The sequence below is a fragment of the Acinonyx jubatus genome, chromosome A2 (assembly GCF_027475565.1).
Source record: "Acinonyx jubatus isolate Ajub_Pintada_27869175 chromosome A2, VMU_Ajub_asm_v1.0, whole genome shotgun sequence".
Classification (NCBI taxonomy): Eukaryota; Metazoa; Chordata; class Mammalia; order Carnivora; family Felidae; genus Acinonyx; species Acinonyx jubatus.
The window spans coordinates 162,271,169-162,286,332 of record NC_069383.1 but is presented as its reverse complement, the minus strand read 5'-3'; the positions used below and the strand labels follow the sequence as shown (position 1 = coordinate 162,286,332).

General features: G+C 60.6%; 1 protein-coding gene across 3 annotated transcripts; it reads left to right on the top strand.

Annotated features, from left to right (window-relative positions):
* The first annotated feature begins 487 nt into the window (after positions 1–487).
* TNFAIP8L1 (TNF alpha induced protein 8 like 1) lies at positions 488–14,065 on the top strand. 3 transcript variants are annotated; one of them, XM_027049190.2, is made up of 2 exons: positions 488–639; positions 12,588–14,065. In XM_027049190.2, the coding sequence occupies exon 2, from the start codon at positions 12,593–12,595 to the stop codon at positions 13,151–13,153; it is 561 nt and encodes a 186-aa protein (XP_026904991.1). In that variant the 5' UTR covers positions 488–639; positions 12,588–12,592; the 3' UTR covers positions 13,154–14,065. The 3 variants fall into 3 exon arrangements, with proteins under 3 accessions (XP_026904991.1, XP_026904990.1, XP_026904992.1); XM_027049189.2 differs by lacking the exon at positions 488–639 and adding an exon at positions 672–1,846; XM_027049191.2 differs by lacking the exon at positions 488–639 and adding an exon at positions 10,410–11,118.
* The last annotated feature ends 1,099 nt before the right edge of the window (positions 14,066–15,164 follow it).

Sequence of the window (15,164 nt, the reverse complement as noted above, 5' to 3'; positions counted from 1 at the left end):
GTGATTCTGATAGCAAGGGTTCCTCAGGGACGTACTCTAAGAAACGTGCTTCGGCCCAAATTCCAATTACCCAGGTGGGTAAAGGGAGTCTCAAGGGAGTAAGGGGCTTGCCCGGAGCCAGAGTTGGCCTGTTTTCCTTTTTGCTTCTCTCAGTCTCTGTCTCCCCGCCCCCTCCCCACCGGGTCTCTCGCTGTTTTCGACTCAGGATCTCCTTCCTCCCCTTTCTTTGCCTCATTTGCCCCCGCCCCACGCCGCATCCGGCCCATTTCACGATTCCGGAGGAATCTCCCCGCAGCTGCTTGGCCCCGCCCCAGACCCCGCCCCTCCCGGCGACTTTCTCCCATTGGCCTCTTCGTACGTCGCCGGCTCTGCCATTGGCTGAGCCTACGTCCTCCGCCCGCCCCCGCCGCCGGCCCCTCTTCGGGCCTTTCCGCGCGGGCGGGGACAGAGAGGGGCGGAGCCGCGGGGCGGGGCGATGGGGGCGGGGCGATGGGGGCGGGGCCGAGTTCCCGCCCCGCCCCGCCCGTCCAGTCCCTTCTCAGTCCTCCCGCGCGAGTCCCGCGGCCGCCGCAACGGCCCCTCGGGAGCGGCCTTACGGAGCCTCGACGGTCGGACCGACGGACAGGACCCGGAGAGTAGGTGAGCGAGCGATGCCGCGGCGCTCCGCACCTCGGGGGCCGTCTGGACGCCCTGTCTGTGTCGCCCCCCATGCCCCTGCTCCTCCTGTCTGTATTCCTGCCTCTGTTTCTTCCTTTCCTTCAGTGTCCCTGTCACTCTGACTGTGTGGGGTAGGGGGAGGCAGACTGGGTGAACTGCCCTCCCTACCGTGGGGCTGTGCTCTGAGTCCAGCGTCCCCTCACCCGCATGGGGACTCTGATGGACTCTGCCCCTTTCACAGTGCAGGGTGCCAGGCGCTAGGGCCAGATTCCAGAGTCGGGAGGGCATTCCAGTGGTGGACAGCCTGGCCACAGGTGTGACGATGGGCATGCGTGTGGCTTCTGACTGGTCCAGGCAGCTGGAAGAGTCATGGCCAGGCCCACCCAGACTGGCCACCTGGGAGCTCCTCAGTGCCCTGAAGCTTTGGCCTCAGTTTTGTCAGCTGTGAATTGGGACTGTGGCTGCCAAGGTAATTGGCAGGTGACCTGACCCATATCCGCACGCATCACCGCCTCCTCTATCCTGGGGGCGTTCTCCTGGAGGAGGGACAGTCGCAGCTGTAAACAGGCCTCCGAGGTTGCTTCCTGAGCATACCTGAGCCCAGCTTGGGGAGCTGAATGCCCGGGAGGGGGGGCACAGTGGGGTGAGGGCAGTTCAGCCTAGTGGTCGTAGGGTCTAGACCTTGGAATCAGAGGGATAGGTTCTCGATCTGCCACTCACCTTGGTATCAGAAACCAGTGATTGGATTCTCTGAGCCTCAGTTTCCTGTCTGTAAAGTGGGAAGGACCACAGTTCCCTGGGGGAGAGGGCTGCTTCCAGGATTAAATGCAGGAATGTGTCTCCTCCTGGCCCTCCCTCTCTCCCCTTCACTCATTCGCTCTGCTCCAGCCTTACCAACCTCCACGTTCCTCCAACACGCCAGACGGGGCCCTGCCCCGGGGTCTCTGCCCGGGCTGTTCCTTCACGGCCATGCCGGGTCCGCGGGCACCAATTTTAAAACATAACAAGTTGCCTAGATGGGCTGGGCCAGGGGACTGCCAGGCAAGGGCTGGGCAGCTGGGAGGAGCCTAGAGGGGCCGGCCCAGGGACGCTGTACCTATGGAAACCGGAACAAAGCCCCAGCCACACAAACACCTGGGCTGTGCTTTTCCCACTCGACAGGCCTGGTGGTCTGGGATGCTGGTGGTGGGTGAGTGCCCAGGCCCCTGGGGTGGGGGGTGGAGTGCTCGCGGGGCGGGGGGGGGGGGCTTGAACCCTGCTCTGATGAAGGCGGGAGGTCCTTAAGCCAATAGATGAGTCAGACAGGTGCAGATTGGAGGCCCCGTGACGTCCCCTCTGGCTGTGTGGCCTTGGGCAGGTCAGACACCCCTCTGAACCTGTTTCCTCATCTGAGGCCTGGGGAGGAGAGGGGCCTCTTGTTGCTTGGTGATCCCTTGTGGTGGGGTTTCAGAGGCTTCAGTGCCCTTGTCTGTCCCATGGGGCCAGGAGGGGATGCCTGAGGACACAGCTCCAGCTGCGGTGGCGGAAAGGTCCCCGCCCAGAGGCAGATGCTGAATAATGACTGGAGGTTGTCCGGGTGCAGCCCCAGGGGTTAGAGACCTAGAGGTGGGGTCCTAGAGTTGGACAGGCCAGGACCAGGTACCGGGGCACCTCCCCTGGGCCCCCCACCACGAGATAACTCCCTGGGATCCCCCGCCTGAGCTTTCCTGGGAGCTCCTCTGGCTGAGCCCTTGGGATCTCCTAAGGCCCTATTCTCCAGGCCTCGATTTCCACTGCTATCCAGTGGGGTAGTGGAATGTGGGGAGCATTTACCTGGGGGAGCCCCCCTCCAGAGGGGCTCGTGCTGTGCTGCAATGGGACCTTGGGCTGCCCCTGTCTCTCTCTGTGGGCCTTAGTTTCCCTGGCTGGACAGTGAGGACCTCGTGTGAGCTCTTGGACTTTATCCCTCCCTGGTGCTGGGAGGTCATTTATTCATTCGACAGGTTCTGAACACCTGCTGGGAGCCACAGCCTGGTGCAGGGCGCCGAGGACCCAGCACCGACCAAGGCCGAGCCGGTGCCCTCCCTCGCTCGGCTCTCAGATCGGACTTGGGGGATAGGGGTGTTCATCCATCCGGAAATATCCTCATGCTTAATTGTAACTGCATGAAGATGATAGAGAAACAGACGGGCGGGATGTGGAAGTCAGTTTAGGTGGGGGATGCGGGAGGGACTCCTGACGAGGTGACATGTGAGCTGAGGCCTGAACGGCAAGAAAGAAACAGTCACGTGGAGGCCTGGTGGGAAGGGCATTCCAGTCAGGGGACGCAACCCATGCAAAGGCCCTGGGGCAGGGCCAGGCCTGGAGTTTTGGAGGAATAGTGAGGAGGCCCAGGAGCACAGTGAGTGAGGGGAGGAGGGAGGAGGGGAGGGCAGCGAGGGGATGGAGTTGGAGGCAGGTCCCAAACGGTCCTGTGGGCAAAGGGGAGAACTTGGACTTTTACCCTGGCAGAGGACTGGGTCCTGACTCAGGTGCTCACAGGCGCCCCCCGGTGGCTGCTGCAGGGAGGCCTGATGGGGAGTTGTGAGAGCAGGATCCTGGGGTGGGGGTGGGGGGGTGGCCCTGGGCCCAGGAGCCCAGCTCAGGCTGTGAAGAGGGGAGGCGGGGCTGCGTCCACATTCCTGCCACAGGACCCTGAAGCCTCCTCCACTTGCTGCTAAACACCTGCTCGGCCCGAGCCCCAGCCCGGCCTGGCCTCTCCTGCAGAGGGTGGGTTGTGGTCTCCCGACACTCTTGCTTGGCCCCCAAGCTCTGCTTCAGCGGAAATCGGGCTCCCGCTGCCGCCAGCAGGTGGCCAAACCCCGCCCGTCCTTGGGGAGGCCACTCGAAGGCTCTGGAGAACCCGCTTTGAAAACCGTGGGTGCCCCAGGCCCCTCAGACCAGAGATTCCTTTCTTCCTCTTGCCTTACTTAAAACGGGCACAGAGTGTGAGGTCCGAGCGACGGTTGGTCAGAGCCCGACGCACTGGGTGCCCTCGTGTTGGCAGCGGGTATCGTGCGGGAACAGGGACGGCGGGGGCATTTGCTGCTGTGGACAGAGGCCTGGGGCCCCCGAGGCCACCGTGGGCCACCGCAGCTGGGGCTCGGAGATGCGGGGTGGAGGGGCGGCCTGGCCCTGCTGAGCTGGCTCATCAATTATTAACACCCTTTGTGTGGGACATAAAGAATTCATGTGGGGGGGACAGGGTGCCCGTGGACCAGGGGCCGGCGGCAGCTGGCTCGTCCCAGCCCGCGGGAGTCACTTGCCACCCGGTCAGGAATTTCACAGTCGGGTTGTTAAACACAGCCATTATGAAAAGCGACAGACTGTGACCCTACAGTTCAATATGTTATGTTTTAATAATGTTTATTCTAACGGAGGTGTAGAATATTATTTGGCCATAAAAAGGAGCGAGGCGCCCACCCCCGCCGCCCCGCGGACGGGCCCCGAACACACGACGCTCAGGGAGGGAAGCAGACACGAGAGGCCACGCGGGGCGTGAGTCCGCGTGTGTGAAACGTCCAGAACAGGCTCCTCCACGGACAGGAAGGGGTTTCGTGGGGGCCAGGGATGGGGGGGTGACTGCTGATGGGGATGGGGCTTCTTTTTAGGGTGATGGAATGTTCTGGAATTAGTGGTGATGGTTCCACAACTCTATGAAGGTATCAAAGCCGCTGAGTTTTACACTTTATTTTTTTTTTAAGTTAATTTATTTATTTTGAGAGAGAGAAAACAAGCAGGGGGTGGGGCAGGGAGGCGTCTGGGTGGCTCAGTCGGTTGAGCGTCCGGCTTCGGCTCAGGTCACGATCTCACAGTTCGTGGGTTCAAGCCCCCCGTCGGGCTCTGTGCTGACAGCTCGGAGCCTGGAGCCTGCTTCGGATGCTGTGTCTCCCTCTCTGCCCCTCTCCCGCTGGCTCTCTCTCTCTCTCTCTCTCTCAAAAATAAATTTAAAAAAAATGAAAAAGAAAACAAGCAGGGGAGGAGCAGAGAGACGGAGAGACAGAGAATCCCAAGCAGGCTCCACACTGTCATTGCAGAGCCCGACGTGGGGCTCGATCCCACGAACTGTGAGATCGCCACCTGAGCCGAAATCAAGAGGTGGTAGTTTCCCTTACTGAACCACCCAGGTGCCCCTCAGTTGTACACTTTAAGAGGGCAAAGTTTGGGGCCCCTGGCTGGTTCAGTCCGCAGAGCGCGTGACTCTTGATCTTGGGGTCGTGAGTCTGAGCCCCACGTTGGGCGTAGAGATTACTAAAAAAAATAAATAAACCTCAAAAACTAAAGGGCGGATTTTATGGTATGTGAATCGTATGTTGATAAAACTTACAAAAAGCAAAGTCATAAATAGTCATAAATCGTAACTTTCTAATTATTCTCCCGTCTCTTACTATAATCTAATCTGCGCTCTCGAAGCCACGTTTATCTGCCGTATGTGTTTGGGGGAAACGGTGAGTCCCCACGTTCCTTAACATCGCGGCGGAAGCTTGAAATTGGCCACGGTGGGGAAATTTACACCACGGAAATTGGCAACCACCACAGATCGGGGTGGGATTTATTGTTCTGTTGGTCGTCTAGACCCGGGGTTGGCCAACTTTTTCCACGAAGGGCCCAGTAGCAAGTATTTTCGGCTTCTTACGCCGTTCGGTCGCGTCCCATGTATTCGCGGCTGCCGTTAGAGGGTGAAGACAGCCATAGGGAGCAGGGGAGCCCGTGGCTGTGGCCCTGTGCCAATAAAACTTTATTGATACAAACAGGCGGTGGTTTGCCTTGGTTTGCCACCTCCCGGTCTGACTCAAGAAAGCGGCGCCGAACAAACTGTCGATGAGGAAAATTAAACTTAAGAAAGTGTCACATCTGCGGCTGTGTCCTTGTGGGTAGCCCCAAAGCCCCGAGGAGGCAGTCTCCTCCCCCTGTTGGAAAACGACCGTCGGATTCGGCCCGGAACTTGCTCTCCCTGCTGATGGATGTGCGGAGTCCTCGTTCTCCCTGTTTCACGCTCGTCTGGCTTGTTCGTGTGCAGGCACACGTCAGAGGCCACCCGTGCCTGCCCTGCACGTGTTTGCCAAGCACGCCCCTGGTTTTGCTACCGAAACCAGTTTGGCAAAACCCATCGGGAGCATTTGGTGAGACTCGATCGGCTCCGCAGAGCCGGTATAGTTTACTGTGTTTGCAAATCGTGGGACGCACGTCCTTCATGTGGGGAGAAACATACGGGGGCACGTTTGTTTCTTCTGGAAAGCTGGTAACGGGTACGAAGTTTTCAGCGCGCGGCGAATGGGATGTCGCCTTCGCGGGGCACCTGTGGGGCAGTGAGGACGCCGGAAAGTTGGATCTCCTGCCCTGGGGCATCCCTGTCCCCCGCCCCCCACCTCCACATCCCTGTCGTCCCCCCGCCCAGGGTGTCGAACCAGAAACGTGTGGGGGCTGAGGGCCCCCCCGCAGTGGGACTGTGCCCTGGGCATGTGTGGGTGGGTTGTAGCGAGCCCAGGTTGGACGGGGGAGACCAGGGGTGAATGGTTTGCCACGTCAGGGAGAGCCTCTCGGAGCGGGGGGTTCTCGAGGCTGAGAAGGCCCCCTACCCCCAACCCCGCAGGCGCCGCACACGCAGGGGCGGCGAGGGCATGGGCGAGGCTGGAACCGACTGAGCCCCAGGGAGACTGGTGGATGGGGTCGTGGCCCGAGCGAGGGGGAGGTTGGCCCGGCTCCTGAGTTTGGGAACCGAGGGGATCAGACAGAACAGGGGCCACTGGGGGGGACGGGTGTGTGCCCTGCACCTGCCCAGGGAGGCTCAGGTACAGTCCTGCCTCCGACCTTTGCCTCTGCAGGTTCAAGGCCAGTGTCGGTGGCCAGTGTGCAGGGCGTTTGGAGTGTCCATACTGGGGACGAGGGCAAAGCTTGGAGTCCAAAAGACAAAGTGGGGTTGGCAGAGGAGGACTGGGCTCTAGAGTGCTGGGGCAGGGCAAGAGTCAACAGAGCCAAGGACTCTGTACCTGGACACCCATTTCATAGATAGGAAAGCTGCCCCCAAGGGCATGGGGCCTGTGTGGAGTCCCAGTGGGGAGGGGTCGGGGCTGTGGGAGGACCTGGACGGTGGCCTTCACTCTCCTCGCTGCTCCTCTAACACACCAGGCACAGTCCTGCCCCAGGGCCTTTGCACTAGCTATGTCCTCTGCCTGGCTCACCTTTCCCCCAGACCTTGTCCTTCCAGGTGCCAGTTCCAGCAGCTCCACCTCTAGAGAGGCTTTCCTGACTACCCTGGCCAAGGTCACCTGCTGTCCCTGGCTGTCACCACCCCCCCTTGGCCCCTCTCTCTCTGAAATTACCCTGTTTGTTTTGTGTTCACTGGGTTCTGGTGTCTCTGCCTTCCGGCAAAGGAGATGCCTCTTGGGGACCTTTTTGGAGATTTGGAGGGCTTTCTTTTTGCTTGTGATGATAACAGGATGTTCTGGCACTGGGTGGGGGGGGTGGACAGGGACCAGAGACACGAGGCAGCCAGCCACGTGCCTGGAGCAGCCCCCGGGCCCCCACTTCCTAACGTTCTGCCAAAAACATAAACCACCGAGTGGGGTTTTGCACGCTTTTATTTATTTTTTAACTTAAAAAAATTTTTTTTAAAGTTTATTTATTTTGAGAGAGAGAGAGAGAGAGGGAGAACGACTGGGGGAGGGGCAGAGAGAAGGAGAGAGAGAATCCCAAGCAGGTGCCACTGTGCCATCGTGCAGCCTGACTTGGAGCTCGATGTCACAAACCCGTGAGATCGGGACCTGGGCCGAAACCAAACAAGCGTTGGATGCTTAACCGACTGAGCCAGCCAGGCGCCTGGCGGGGGCGCTCTCTGATGGGAATTTGTAGCTACAAGGTCACCGCGACGCCCCCTATGCCAAGCTGTAAGAGACGCTCTGTCCTCAAGTGCGGGGGGCCTGACCTTGCCAGGAGGGAATCCTTTTCGATCAGCCACGTATCCCCGGGTGCCCGCCATGTGCCTGGCAAGGTGGAAGTGATTTACAGATCTCAACTCGAGCCACCCTTTTATTTGTGCCACAATATGGGCCAAATCCTGATGAATTTATTTAACATTTAAAAAATGAGGCCTAAAATGTATACAGGAAGGGGCACAGAGGTGTAAAAAAAAAAAAATATATATATATATATATATATATATATGAATGAAGTGTTTGGCTTGAGGAGATGTAATCGTCATATAAAATTCACTGCTTTAAAGTGTTCAACTTCCAAAATATTCCCTCTCCCCAAAATGAAGTCCCATCCGCATCAGCCATCACCCCCTCCCCAGCCCCTGACAACTACGAGCCCCCTTCCCGTCCCTGGACGAGCCTGTTCTGGGCGTTTCACACCCGCGGACTCACAGCCCGTGTGGCCTCTCGTGTCGGGTCCCCTCCCTGAGCGGCGTGTGTTCGGGCCCGTCCTCGGGGCGGCGGGGGTGGGCGCCTCGCTCCTGCGCGCGGCCGAGTGACGTTCCAGGGCGATATTCCAGCACCCTGCGGACACGCCCTGTTTGTCCCTTCACCCACTGGCGGCCACTTGGGTTGACGCCACCCCTTGGCCACGTGAACCGCGCCGCCGTGCGCGTGCGCGGTCTGCATGGCTCTCCGTTCCCACGTCTTCTGGGCAGATGCCTGGGAGCAGAATTGCTGGGTCACGGGGGTAAGTCTATGGGTGTTTGAGGAGCTGCCGGAAAACCGGTTTACACAGCAGCTGCCCCGTTTCCCACTCCCACCAGCCGTGTCCGAGGGCCGTGGTGTCTCCGCACCCTTGCTGACGCTTGCTGTTGTCCGTTGCTGCGACGGCCGCCATCCTGGCGGGGAGGTGGGGGGTGGGGGGTGGGGTGAAGTCATCGTGATTTCCCGACTGGCCAATGATGCTGAGCATCTTTTCAGCTGCTGGCTGGCCATTTATGGATCTTCTTTGGAGAAAGGTTACAGGTGTGTGTGTGTGTGTGTGTGTGTGTGTGTGTGATCGAGATCTAATTCACATAACCATAGAACTTACCCTTCCAAAGTGTGCAGCTTGCCGGGTTGCAGCATAATCACACAGTCGCACAACCACAGCAGCCTGATGGCTTTTTGCACTTGTACAAACATTTTGTACAGAACATGGAATGTTCCACACCCCTTCCCTGATCCGTCTGCCTCAGGCTGCCTGCCACCTTTATCGCAATCTGTTTCATAGACTTATTTATGTCGAAAAGATTTTATTTTTAAGTAATCTCTACACCCAAGGTGGGGCTCGAACTCACGACCCCAAGATCAAGAGTCGCACGCTCTCCCGACTGAGCCAGCTGGGTGCCCCCTCCCAAAGTATTTTGTGAGTGACGAGGTGGCTTGGCTCTAGAAGGCTGGAGTCCCCCAGAAGGCAGGGACGGGAGCTCTTTTGGTCATTCCAGTAAACCCAGTGCCTGGGACACAGTTGGTGCTCCATAAATGCTCATACAGTGACCGAATGAATGGTCCAGCCATGCCCTTGATCCTTTAGCAGGCTTTTTCAGCTTTGAGGACAGTGGGGTGCCCTGGCATTTGGTGATCGGGGACTGTGGACACTTGACCGTCTGGTCCCCGAGCCCCTCGGCAGTCCCTGGGAAGGCCCCGCCCCAGAAGGGCTGATGTGGCCGTCTGGCCGCCTCCTGGCTTGCCCGCCCTCAGACCTGGGTGAGTGCACAGGAAGGAAGGAAGGCCGGGGTCTATTTTAGTCAGTGGCCCGCTCCCCCGGGACAGTAGTCATCTCCCTGTCTGGCTGCGTGGATGGGGGGTTCCTGGCAGAACAATGGGTCGGGGTTGGGGGGGGGGGGTCACGCAGCTGGGCTGGCCCAGGTGTCAGCGGGTCTGGGGACTGGCCGGAGGGGTTAGGAGTGTGGAGGCCGAGAGGGAGGCTCCCTTTTCCTTCTGGGCTTAGGAGGGAGGTCCTGCTGAGGGCCCAGCTCCCCTCCCGGCACATCCCACCTCAGGACTTGGCAGATTGGAGAGCCAAGGCCCAGAGACGGATGGAATCCTCCCGAGGGTCACACAGCAACTGAGATAGGCCGCAAGACCAGGGCTCCAGGGCACTTAGGGTCCAGGTACCTTGGCCTCATCCCTGGACCCAGGGAAAGGCCTTTTCCTCTCTGAGCCTCAGTTTGTTCATCTGTAAGCTGGGGAGACTGGACTCAGGACCTTGGGGTTTCTTCTCGTTTGCGTTCGCGGACATCCTTTCCCTCATGCATTCAACGAACGCTTGCGGGGTGCCCGCTGTGTACCAGGCCCCGGGCTGACTGCTGGAGGCACAGTGTGGACAAGGGAGACCCAGTCCCTGCCTGCGCCGTCAGGCCAGGGAGATGAGCAATGAAACCAAAGGGTACGAGGCCAAAATGGAGCACGCCAGGGCACCACGGGAGCCGCCAGGCACCTGGCCCAGCCTGGGACATCCAGGAAGCCTTCCAGGAGGAGGTGACTGTGACACTGAGATTTGGATGAGCAGTTTACAGGATGAGTAATAGGGAGAGGAGGGGCCCCGGTAGAGGGAACAGGACAGAACATTCTAGAGAAATGGGTGGGAGGCAGCAGGGAGGCACGGGCACCCCTTGTGCCAAGCCGCTCTTTTTCCAGAGAGTCTGACAGAGAAGTAGGTGTGTCCATTCAGGGAGCTTGAATGGCGGAATTCTAGGCCGTGGCATCCAGCTTCTGGCCCAAGGGAAGCTCGCAGCCTGGGTGGAGGTGGGGGGGGGGGGGGGGAGGAGGGCATTGGATTGGCCACAACCTTCTGCCCTAGGACAGAGTTCTATCTTCCCCATTTTACAGATGGGGAAACTGAGGCACGGGGCGGTTATGTTGCTTGGCTAAGCAGTCAGGCCCCGGGGGGCTGGATCTGTGGCTGACACAGCTCCCGGTGCCCGAGAAACTCGGGTGATTTGCAGGCGTCAAGCAGGGAAGGCGGAGGAAGTTAGGCACGCAGAGGCGGGCGGTCAAGGGTATTGCTGTGTGGCCTTGGGGCAGTGGCTCAGGCTCTCTGAGCCTGTGTCATTTCTTCAACAAACTGGCAGCCAGCCTAATACCCGGCGGATATGAGGAAACGGTCACACGCTGCTGGCTCAGGGCCTGCCCCGTGGTGCTGAGCCAGCAGCACCCCTGCTCTGGCCCAGGCCCGTGTAGCCCCGGGGTCTGGTGACTGGTGTGGGGGGCAGGGAAGGCAGTCCAGTCCTCGCCGTGGCCACCCTGACCTCTGAGGGCAGCGCAGGCGGAGGGGACTTCTCCCGGGGTGTGAGCTCGCACAAAGATGGTCTTTGTGGGGGCTCTGGGCTGAGTGGGCACCCACGGGGCATTCCTGGTCCGGCTGGCCTGGGGAGCTGGGGTGGGGGTGGCTTCGACCAGGGCCTGGGGCGATGGGTGAGGGCCGGAGGTGGCTCTCAGGCTCACCTCATTCATTTTTCTGGAGTCTCCAAGGACACAGCAGGTAAGGAATCAGGCCCCTTCCCTCCCCCGTAGGCTGGGGTGACAAGGGACGGTTGGGGAGTGAAGCCCGGGGCAGGGGCGGAGCAGTGATGGGGGACGGAGGGGCACTGTGTGGCCCAGAGGCCGTGCCTCACCGTGGGTTTGTTCGGGGATGGTTTCCTAGAGGAGACAGTATCGAAGCGGAGTTAAGGGATGAAACTTCGAGAAGAGGCCGGGGCTCAGGGGCCAGGGCTTTGGGGGATGAATAGGAGTTTACCGGCAAAGATGCCGGGATCTGAATGGGGTGTGGGGCTTGGTCCTGGGAACCGCGTCCTCAGAAGAAAACGGTCCATGCTCAGATGTGCAGCTTAGGAAGATTCTGGCACTATAGGAAGGAGGCGGCTGGAGGGAGGCTCCGGAGCTTGGGGAATCCAGTAGTCTGACATGGAGACAGGTCCCTGTTCACCGAGGGCTGGACTGCCACGCCCCTTGCCACTGTCCCAGCCCAGGAAGGGTGGGAGCTGTCACAGGTCAGTGTTTCCATATCACAGGCGGCGTCGTTGGAACAATGTTTCTAGAAACCTCACTCCTCGTGACCCCCCCCCCCCCCCGCCAGGCCCCACAGCCCAGGATGCTGCCCACGCCGGAGGCGGGCCTCGGGCCGTCTGCTGTAAACGCACAGGGCCAGTAAGGCTGCGGGATTGGGAACAACTGGGCTCCGCCACTCTGAACAGCTGGGGCCTGGGACCCCGTCTCACTGCACTGCAGGATGGGGGCGGGGAATGCCCGGCGGGACTTCAGGGGCTTGGAATCCACCTGTCGTAACGCACCGTGAGGTCCTCCTCCACCCCGCAGCAAGGCTGGTGCCGGGCCGCAAGCGGTGGCCTTCAGAACATCCTGCCCAGATGTCACCCTCCTTCCTTTTTTTTTTTCACTTTTATTTTTATTTTTTAGAGAGTGGGGAAAGGGTGTGAGAGAGAGAGAGGATCTTTCTCCGCTCGGCGCGGAGCGTCGGGTGGGGCTCGATCCCCCGACCCCGAGACCATGACCTGAGCCCAAACGAAGAGTCACTCGACCGACCGTGCCACCCGGGTGCCCCGAACATCAGAGTCTTGAGCTCAAGCCCCGCCTTGGGCGCAGAGCTTCCTTAAACAGAGAAACAAAACGGCCCGCCTCCAGGCCTGAAGCTCTGTCGGCCCGGGCAGTGCCCCTCCGCCCGCTTTGTCACCTGTCGCTTCCTCCGGGAGGCCTGCCTGTGCCCGGCAGCTCTGGGGAGCCCACACCGTGGCATCGCGTGGCTCCCGGTCGCGGCCGACGTGCCCCCGCCCTGCACCCAGTCGTGTGCCTCGCAGCGGGCTCGTGGGTTGGGCAGGCTCGGGCCCATTTCACAGACTGGGATGACGCGGTAGCACCCCAAAGGGGCCCTCCGGGAAGGTCCCCGGAATTGACGGGCCGCGGGGACTGACGACCCTCTGCCTCTCCCCCTGGCAGGGCGGATGGACACGTTCAGCACCAAGAGCCTGGCCCTGCAGGCGCAGAAGAAGCTGCTGGGCAAGATGGCGTCCAAGGCCACGGTGGCCGTGTTCATCGATGACGCGAGCGGCGAGGTGCTGGACGAGCTGTACCGCGCCACCAAGGAGTTCACCCGCAGCCGCAAGGAGGCCCAGAGGATGGTCAAGAACCTGGTCAAGGTGGCCGTGAAGCTGGGCGTCCTGCTCCGCGGCGGCCAGCTGGGCGGCGAGGAGCTGGCGCTGCTGCAGCGCTTCCGCCAGGGGGCGCGCCGCCTCGCCATGACGGCCGTCAGCTTCCACCAGGTGGACTTCACCTTCGACCGGCGCGTGCTGGCCGCCGGCCTGCACGAGTGCCGGGACCTGCTGCACCAGGCCGTGGGCGCGCACCTGACCGCCAAGTCCCACGGCCGCATCAACCACGTCTTCGGCCACTTGGCCGACTGTGACTTCCTGGCCGCGCTCTACGGCCCCACCGAGCCCTACCGCTCGCACCTGCGCCGGATCTGCGAGGGCCTCACCCGGATGCTGGACGAGGACAGCATATGACCTCCGGCCCGGGGTTTCCTGAGGGGGGAGGGGGGGTGGGGGTCGTTCTAGAACTTCTTTTCTCCCGCCCGATTCTGGCCAAATCCCCGGGACAGGCGGCCTTCCCCCCGAGAGGATGCTGATCCGTTGGAGGCAGCGGTTTTAAGGACTCTGGTCGCCCCTCCTCCCGCACCGTCTCAACAGGAGACGAGCTCAGCCTGCGGGGGCGCGGCCTCCCCATGCACCCCGAGGCTGCTGCCCACCCAGGCCTGCCTGACCTGACCCCCAGCACCCCTACACTCCCTCGATGCTTCTGAAGGCTGGCACCTGCCACCTCGTCATGTTAACGATGTTGCCTGTTCCTTCCGACAGGGTCGTGGTGAACGGGAAGAAAGGGAGTGTTGTGGGGGTGAGCTGCAGCTCCCCAAATTCTTTGGTTGAAGTTCTAGCCCCCTCTGAATGCACCCTTGTTTGGAAATAGGGTCCTCGCCGATGGACTCAGTTGAGGTCACGCTGGAGTGGGGGTGGGCCCCTGATGCCGCATGACTGGCGTCCTCGTAAGGGGACATTCAGACAGAGAAGGCCGTGTGAAGGTGGGGGCAGACTCTGGATGGCTGTCTACCAGCCAGCAGCCTCCAGAAACTGGGAGAGCCGCCTGAACGGCCTTCGGAAGCAACCAGCCCAAGGGACACCTTGACTGCAGACTCCCGCCTCCGCCTCCAGGGCTAGGAGGGCACAGATTCCCGCTCTTGCCCTGGGGGTCGAGCGCAGGCAGCCAGGAGAGTGCGGGGGTGGGGGCCGTGGGCGAGGATTTGGTTGGGATCGCTGCCCTGACTCCCACGCGGGAGGGGACGGAGCGTGCGCCTTGCTCGGGGCTCAAGGGGAAAGCCATCGGAGATGCGCGCCTGTTTAAAACTGGTTATTTCACTTGTGCTTGGTGGCAGGTGTTTCCCCAAGACCTCCGAGAGCAAAGCTCAGCCAATTCTGGCTTTGGCGACACCCCTGGAAGATGCGCCACTCTCACCTTGGGGCACAGATGGGCACGTGGGGTGTGGGAGTGAATCTGTGACTTCTGTGTGTCGGAAGGGGACACGCGTTTTAACAGGCCGCAGAACGCTCTACAGGCCGGTCCCCTGACGCGCCGGGAAGGTTACTCTGGGCGCCCGCGGGGACGGGGAAAATGACGGCCCGTGACCGTTTTTTGCAGAGCCAGGTCTGTTGGGCGAAGCCTTCACACGGGAGGCCTGCAGGCCTTTTTAGGCCAGAAGATGGGTTTGGTTGACTCCGTCCGTCGTTCGAGACGTTTGGCATTAGTTAAAAACAAGGAAGTTACATGTACCAATCTAGGTTTGGAGTTTTCTCGAAAACTTGGCCTGAGCCTGCACTGCCTGCTGGTGAGGCCGCATGGGCGCGGCCCCCTGGCCTGCCACAGTCCCCACCTGGCCCTTTCGCCCACCCCCCCCACCCCCCACCTCGGCCTGCTGCAACGGCCCACAAGCCATTACGGCCCCAGATGCAGGGTGGCCTTTTGTGTGGTTTTTCCCTGAAAAAGCCCAAGGTCTCTTGCCCAAGAGCCACTGTTCCCACCTCTGCCCCAGCCCTCGAACGAGGCAAACCTGTCCTCCCATCTTCCGTCGGGAGACCGTTCGCATTCAGGAAGGGACGCGCATTCTGAGTACCCGAGAAGCCCCCCATGAGCACCTTTGTCCTCGGCTTTGCATGCGGACTACATCAAGCAACGTGCATAACACTCTGTACTTGTGCCCTGCTGGGCTGTCCAGCCTGCCTGGACTCTTTCCATAAATCTGAGATTTAATTTAGAAAAACCAAAGAGCACGACACGGCTCTCCAAATAAAAGCACACATCTTCGGTCGGCATTATGTGCAACTGGCGACTGAATCGCTGGGGCTGACAGCTTTCTCCTGTCCTCCCGGGGCTCGGGGCTTTTGCCTTTCATGTCGAGCTTGCGTGTAACGTCACCCGCCCGTGGGCCTCGCCGACGGGTTCCCTTTCTGCTCCGGCGGGCGCCGG

What these genes read in the sequence shown, in the direction of transcription:
- TNFAIP8L1 (XM_027049189.2), top strand. Translation starts at nt 1,756, where the DNA reads ATGGAAACCGGAACAAAGCCCCAGCCACACAAACACCTGGGCTGTGCT. An exon ending in GTCTGGGATGCTGGTGGTGG is followed by an intron (nt 1,847 to 12,587) that starts GTGAGTGCCCAG and finishes TCCCCCTGGCAG; the next exon opens with GGCGGATGGACACGTTCAGC.